This window comes from Haliaeetus leucocephalus, unplaced genomic scaffold (genome assembly GCF_000737465.1).
Source record: "Haliaeetus leucocephalus isolate CR32 unplaced genomic scaffold, Haliaeetus_leucocephalus-4.0 Scaffold351, whole genome shotgun sequence".
Lineage (NCBI taxonomy): Eukaryota > Metazoa > Chordata > Aves > Accipitriformes > Accipitridae > Haliaeetus > Haliaeetus leucocephalus.
This window is the reverse complement of record NW_010972787.1, coordinates 1,719,484-1,727,426: the sequence shown is the minus strand read 5'-3', so window position 1 is coordinate 1,727,426 and position 7,943 is coordinate 1,719,484. Positions and strand designations below refer to the sequence as shown.

The 7,943-nt window shown below is 40.3% G+C and overlaps 1 protein-coding gene across 1 annotated transcript; it reads left to right on the top strand.

Annotated features, from left to right (window-relative positions):
- The first annotated feature begins 389 nt into the window (after positions 1 to 389).
- GJB2 (gap junction protein, beta 2, 26kDa) lies at positions 390 to 1,067 on the top strand. Its single transcript, XM_010572628.1, has one exon. The coding sequence runs from the start codon at positions 390 to 392 to the stop codon at positions 1,065 to 1,067; it is 678 nt and encodes a 225-aa protein (XP_010570930.1).
- The last annotated feature ends 6,876 nt before the right edge of the window (positions 1,068 to 7,943 follow it).

Here is a 7,943-nt window from a genome sequence, read left to right as displayed (position 1 = left end):
TTGGGAAATACATTGAGAGGCAAAACACTGATGACAGTCAACCACAGAAAGGGGAATATCTCAAGAAAGGGAAGGAGGGCATAGAGGATGCATGGAGGAAATGTACTTGAAGATGTAACTTGTTTCCTGCCCAAAGCCTTGTTGAGAAATATACCAAGGTATGCTTGTCCCATCATAAATACAAGGAAGGAGAGAGTTTAATAAGCTGTTTGAATCACTAAACTTATGAGTGACACTAATGAAAGTGACTTGCATTTGCATATGATTTTTAAGTGAGTCCTAGGAAGTCCTCTCGTTTGTAGAAGGTCTAGATCTGATTTTTCACCCTCTGAAAAGTGACCATTTGGTGTATTATGTCATCCTGCAGGTAAAAGGACACAGAAAAGAAGATGGACTGGGGAAGTCTGCAGGCCGTTTTAGGAGGCGTAAATAAACACTCAACCAGTATCGGGAAGATATGGCTCACAGTCCTGTTCATCTTCCGTATCATGATCCTGGTTGTGGCTGCAGAGAGAGTCTGGGGAGATGAACAACAAGATTTTGTCTGCAACACGCTTCAGCCTGGGTGCAGAAATGTTTGCTATGATCACTTTTTCCCCATCTCTCACATCAGACTCTGGGCCCTGCAGCTGATCTTTGTTTCCACACCTGCGTTGTTGGTGGCAATGCATGTAGCTTACACCAGGCATGAGAAGAAAAGGCGATTCAGAAATGGTGAGAAAATTGATATTGAAGAGCTGAAAAATGAAAAGATTCACATTCGAGGCCCCCTGTGGTGGACATACACCAGCAGCATCTTCTTCAGGATTGTCTTTGAAGCAGTCTTCATGTATGTGTTCTATTACATGTATGATGGGTACCAGATGCCTCGCTTAGTGAAGTGCAATGCATGGCCCTGCCCCAACACAGTGGATTGTTTTGTGTCTCGGCCCACTGAGAAGACCACATTTACTATTTTCATGCTTGCTGTGTCTGGAATCTGCATGATGTTGAATCTGGCCGAGTTGTGTTACCTAGTGATAAAAATTTGCATGAAAGAATCCAGGAAAACAACGGTTTTAAAATAATTCCCTGCTTTCAGGATTTCCTAGCTCCCCATTTCCCTTAAACTTTCTTAGGTGTCAGAAAACAATCAGCAATATTTTCACACTCAAGGAAAAGGATAAAAATGAATTTCATTCATGTTTTAAAAATTTTAGCCTCCCTGGGAAGCTGCCACTGAGGCAGGTTTTAAAGATCATGAGCTAATTCAGTATTCCTGCATTCACAAATAGAGAGAGCAGCCTTCTGGCAGCAGCTTTTCCAAGTATGCTTACTGCTGGGATCCTGTTGTTGGGACAGAGTCACTTTTCAAAATTGGGAGTGGGAAGGCCCAGGGAAGGCTCTAGTGCCCAAAGTAGGGCCAGGAATCACAAACACACTGTGTCAGCTTCACAGGTGAGCCAATAACAAAGGGTTTTGGTCAAAAGTAGGGTGAAGGTTTTTTCAGAGGAACTTGTGGCCTGTTAAAAGGAAGAAGACAGGGAGGTGATTGTGTTAATAGCAGGTGTCCTATTCTCCAAGTATTCTGAAGAGCAAGGAAAGGGCCTAGGAACACAAGTACTCTATGGCAATGCATGCTGTCAGCTCTGCTGGGCACCAGCAATGTTTTTTATCTTTTTATCTCCTCACCTGCACTGAGGAGCATCTCCTACAGGGTTGGGGGTGGCCAGTCTCAACTGCCTGTGAATGTCATTAGGTCAGTGCTGCCTCCCTCCACTCACAGGGCCTGCAGCAGTGGGAGGAATGAAGTTTGGTTTTTCATTCTCTTGGTCAGGTGAAAGAAAAGATTGTCACCTTTGAGACGGTGAGGGCAATGCAACTGTCTTCCTTTTCCTCCCAACACTTTGTGAAGAATCTCAGTATAGTAGATTTTATTTGATGAAGAGACTTTACCACCTGGCTGTGCCTCCTTCAGCTGTGTACCTTTAAAAGTTTGGTTTGGTTTTGGTTTGGTTTTTTTTTCAGTAAAAGCCAAGAAAGTTTGCCTTGTTTCATTCTGTTTGTTATCCAAAAGAAGTGCTTCAACTTACAGCTTGATATGCAGTAGATTGCACCTAACAGTGCTCCTTCCATTAGTCCCTTTTTCCTATCCAACCTGCACAGTTTTCCTTCATAAAACCGTCTCCGTATCTGAGGTACCTTTCAAGTGAGTCCATCAAACCACTCCCAATCTCTCTGACAATCCACACTGTGAGACTGAATCACCTTCTTACGGTAGGTCTAGCAGGAATTACAGACAGCTTGCAGAGCTAAAATAGCAAAGAGACCCAATCAGAAATGAGGAGTAATTTGATATTTTTCTTAAAGTTCACATTGCTGAGCTGTGAATTGTTTATTACTAACTTGAAGAACTATGTGAGTCAGTCTGGTCTTGTCTCTCCAAAGTAGTCTCAAAATGTGTTTTATGCCTGTCACAAGCAGCTACACCAGCACATACAGCAACACAGTTTATCTCCCAAGTGCCTGCCCAGTGAACCCACTTCTAGAAAGCTGGCTATTTCTCCTTAGCTTTAATAACTGGCTTTACCCCCAAATGAATGAGTGCTATCTCAGCTTCTCTATTTGCATCCATTTCTTACTGTACCTTTAAGTTTATCACTGCTGGAGTAAACAAAGCTGCATGAATTAAGACCCATGACCCCTCACTGTGCACTGGAAGCAGAGCATAAGCAGGCTCCCATTGCTTGTGAGCTACATCCAGTGTTACAACTTGACTGCAGATGGAAATCTGTCATCTAAGTGGGGAGCAAGAAAAGCATAAAACTGCCATCCTCAGAAGTATGAACAAAAAAAGACATAAAGTCATTGATAATGAGCTGAACTGGAAAATTGGACTGTGAAAACATCCTTAATTCAACTCTAAAGAGCAAAGCTTGGCACATATCAGGTTTGTGCTTAGTAAAGTTCTTGCATTGTTCTGTGTACAAGTACGAAGAGAACAAACTATCTACACTCCCAGTGCTCTAGTATTACATTTCTTTTGTAACAACAGGATTTTTTTTTTTTTCTGGAATTATAATTAAAGCATTCTTGCCGTGTCTGTTTTCTGTATTACTTGTATGTGCTCTGTATTACCTAAGGTGTCTAATGAAAATCCATTTACCATAATGGAATATGTATGCACCAATACTACATTTAATAGCCAAGGGCTACTGTAAGGATTTTAGCCTTCTGCTGCAAGTTGGTTTTTCAGTTGGTTACACTGCCTGTTATCCTGCAGACTTCATGAGCTGATAGTGGAAGGTCACATATGTGACCCCTACTAGAAGTCAAATGTGCTGCCTAAGTCAGCCTTGTACTAGCAGAACTGCAGCTGGAAAAGACTGGTGATAAATAACTTAACCAGCTCCATAGGGGAGAGAGTTTGTTTTCCCAGCCTGCCTTTGAGTTTAACTGGAACTTGGAATGAAACACACCAAAACTGGTAACACTAACACTATCAGGTTATCTTCAGCTAGCAGTTTTGCAACTAGATTATCACACAGGGAAAAAAGATAGATATAGGGAAAATGTCTGGAAGTGGTCAAGAGAGGGCTTTGATCCAGAGCTGCAGCATCAGGTGGTAATAGCTTTACCAGGAGATATCTGCTATCTCTGACATTTATTTTCTGTGTATATTAAATTTGAGTAAATAGCTGCTTTGTAGGGAAAAAAAGTTCAGATACTTCATAGGAGCATAGGAATTGCACCTATTTCTACATGTGCTACATTGTGTGGTTGACCTACAAATGGATTTCATACAGATTAAAATACAATGCTGTGTTGGAATTGTGTGTGTTCTTTCCTGAAATATACTAGAAATGCCTACATTTTTGGCACTTGGTTCCTGGGCTCTTCTCAGAATGAAGATTGCAAGACTTGAAAACTGAAGCAGCAAATCCGATGTCATGACTGTGAAAGAGACTGATTCTTCACTGTCCTGTGTAGCCAGTGTGGTATCAGAACTGGGAAGTGTAGGAGTGGAACTGGCTAGAGTTATACCTTGACTGAAATCACCAGGAGAAGTCACCATTGACTTCATCAAGCTAAACTTTCATCCAAAACCTTGAAACCATACCAACAAACATGTTTGTCAGAAAGGAGTAGGGCAGGGAGGAGAAGCAAACTTCACTATTAACTTGTAGGCTTACCTAGAGAAAAAAAACCTAACTCCCATGGCAGAAAGACTGATTTAAAAGGAAATCAGGAGTATAAATCTGTGTTTATGACTTCTGGATATAAAAGTACCTTTATTAAAGGTTTTCTTAGACAAAAAAAAAAAAAAAACTTCAGATGTTTTACAGTTATGAGCCAATGTACTGTTATTTCCTGCCTGACAGCAAGAATATAAAAGACAAATGATGTCCATACAGAGAAGAGCACTCCTGCACCATGGAGGCTCAATTCAAAATAGCAACACTGTTAAAAATTGCTTTATTTTGTAAAAAGTGTACTGCAGCAAATAAGCAACAGCTAAGAGCACTTTACTACAAACTGAACTTGGTGAAAATTAATCTCTTTTTTTTTTTTCCCCCAATCATAATTCCCTTCTCTGCAACTTAGGCTAATGTGTTTTACCAGGCAACAAAATCACATTCAAAGAATTGCACTGTATTTTGTGGTCACCTGTTCTGATATTCAGGACAGCCACTACCCTGGATGTTAATTACAGGTTTATTTGAATTTTCACCATCTTATTATCTATACAGTCATTTGAACTTGTTTGTAGACAGTGGTAAGAGTAATGGTAACTATCTAAGGCTTAATGAGCTAAGACTAATGGTAATGAAGATCTTCAAGATAATTCAGGAGGAACATATACTTTTTTCCCCATCTGACCAACTCAGCTTGTCATTATAATTTTCTTTTACAGAATATAGTTCTTTTCTGTAAAGCTGGCCCAGCTCTGACATGGGTATTTTCTCTATAAGCCTTCCTAGCCACCAAAAAAATAGTCTTTATAACCTAGGTTTGGAAATGTATCAAGCTTTAATCAGCAGGTGCAGCTGAGGAAACAAGTCACAGCTCTGACTTTCCACCTCTGAGAACACAGCTTGTCCCTGCTATGGGTGGTCCCCCAGTCCTACCATAGAATTCAACCTCAGAATTGGCCACATAATTGCATATACCTCCCCCTTTTTTTCTGCCTGTTAAATCACTGCCACTAACTCAATGATTGTTTCACATCTGCCTGCTCTATGCTCAATCCATTGTATTTGAATAAGCCATCTAATAAAATATATCCTCTCCAAGAATACCACCAGGTAGCCAGATCCTTGCATAAGCCTTTCTGCTAAAGGAGTGATATGGTATCAATATGACATATGGTTTAAGGAAATATGTTTTGAGTGAAAAGCTAGAGAACTTACACAGTTAAGCTATGATTCACTGCAGGTTGTAGATGAATGTTTTGAACAGCAATGTATATTGTGCATGCTGCTAAGAACCAGCATTTCACTCATAGCCTGGCATAGTACCCAGGATAATAAATACTGTAGTGTGTGAATGCAGTCACACTGGTCTGAAGCAGGTGGTGTTTTTCAGTGGACAAGCTGTGCTGGGCAGGCTTCCTTGCTTAGTTAGGCAAGGTGCATCTTTTCTGTTGTCTTGGCAATTATGGTAATATAGGCTTGTCAGCTGGGAAAAACAATAGCAGTCTTAAAACTCTTTAAGTTGGGATCCTGAAATTTGGTTTAAAAGTGTTTTGCAGATAATTTTCTACTGAGCTTCAATCTTTAAGACAACACATAAAAATTCCTCCCACACCTCTAAGTGATCCACACATTAGCAGGAATGCTGCACCTTTTTTTGACGGGATGACTGGAAAACTTGCTACCTGTTTGGTATCCAACTATCAACATTTCTTTTGTCACAAGACTTCTTTCACTTGATTTTAAAGTATTATAGCAGTCCTAGTACATGGAGTCAACAACAAATCTCATGGTTTGCGAGTTTCCCCAACTGAAAGATAAAGGCGACAACCGTGTCGTGTTCACAGGGAGCGGAATAGTTTAATCAAGCGTTGTTTGTTAAGATTATTGCAACAGGTGACAGAAAAAATATTTTATAATTATTGTGTGGTAAAGATTTCAAACCTATTTTATGTTGCATCATTAGTGTAATGTCTGCTTATGGTTAGTCATGTCCCTGCCCTAGGTGTTGCACCCTTTCCAAGGACTAAGTGTTTAATATACAGTTTAAATAGCCTCCACAATCTCTCCAGAACAAATAAACAAAACCAATCTATACACTTACCCATATACATGTGCACACAGACACAGAGGAACAAACTGACTAAATCATTATCTCACTGTTATCTGATAGAAGACTGAGACATTGCAACACGGATTTGTCAGGAATAATTTCTGCCTATGCCATGATAAAAGCTTTTGTGTACACCAGTAAAATAGTTATTAATGACTCATTGTCAGAGTGTCAGGATCCACCAAATGCGATAAACTGTATGCAGCTGGGAGGAGCTGCAGGTACATGGAAAGATAGGCTTAGAATTCAATAAGGTCTTTATCACCAGGAGAAATGCTTTAACAAAAGCAGTTTGAGAAGTTAAGATGGACTAAATGCTACTATTGTGAAACACTAAGCACTTGCAGAACTATAGGATGGAGACCTGTTCTGAAGCAAAGAAAGTTTTGTAGAGAAGAGCTGGAGTTCATAGCAGATCATCAGTGGAACATGAGTCAATAACATTGTTGACTTGGAAAAATATCTTACTGGTTTGCATTAAAGGTTTGTCAATGTTTCCACTCTTGTTAGCACCTGACAGTCCTTATCTAGACTATACTTTGGGGCACCATCTGCCCAAAAAGCCCATTTATCAGCTGGAGAAACCCAGGAGTCAGGACTAATAGATGACCAAATGTCTAAAACACAGAACCTGTGAGGAAAGCCTGAAAGAAATGGGTTGGCCTGGAAAAGTCTGAGGAAAGACCCAACAGCACTCTTCAAATATGTAAAAGATTGTGGCAAAGATGATGAAGATGTTGCTCTTCACATCCACTGGCAACAGTACAAGAAATAATAGGCTTACATTGCAATGAGATGTAGGCTAGTCACCACAAAACCTCTCTGTGAAGAGGGCTAAGCATTGAGTTGGATGACAGAGTTTCCATCACTGAAGACTGTTAAATGACAACTCAGTCCAACATCTGTTGAGGATGGTCTAGGTATAGGACTCTGCTGTAGGACAGAGGGAACTTCTAAAATCTGTGAGGAAGGGGACCCCAACTGAAAGAGTCAGTTGTACACGTTCCTTTTGCTGAGCCAAAGTTCAGCTGCTGAATCAAAATCTTTTTCATATACATTCGTCTACTTGTCAGTGCAGGGTCTATCCAGCACGATCTCTGTCAGCATGGTTCCTTTGCAGTTTTAGCAATTGTAATAATACATTCTTGTGCTATAATAAATTCCACCTGGCAAAACATATGAGGTGGCATTGTGTGTAAATAAAATTGTAATTAAGAAAAGTGAAGTTGGTGATGGTTTTTTTTTTTTTGCTTTTCAGCACAGTGGGTAAAAAGCTCCTTCTGCCTCGGTTTTGTGTCTCACAAAATAGGCATTCCTCCCAACAGGAGGAAGACCGAAACTCAGATCAATTTTCAGTTCTGCTGTCCAGTTGACTATATATGCAAACATCGCTGCAGTTCACTGAAGCCTGGCCTGTGTCCAGAAGTTTCACAGCAATAGCATGCCATTTTGTGTTACTGGCTTCTTTCATTGCAGAGGCAGACCATCACGTCCTGCAGCAGTTTGAATTTTGTAGAGAAATTTTCCTATACATGGCTTTGTTTTTCTATTTCAAAGCAAGATATCTATTGCTATTCCTTCCTGTGGAAGGTAGCCAGTATTTGAGGCCTTTACAAATTCATCGTGCCTGTCAGCAAGGTACATTCCTGGTAAAACAT

Excerpts from the sequence above, each read along its gene's own strand:
- GJB2 (XM_010572628.1), top strand. The coding sequence starts at position 390 with ATGGACTGGGGAAGTCTGCAGGCCGTTTTAGGAGGCGTAAATAAACAC.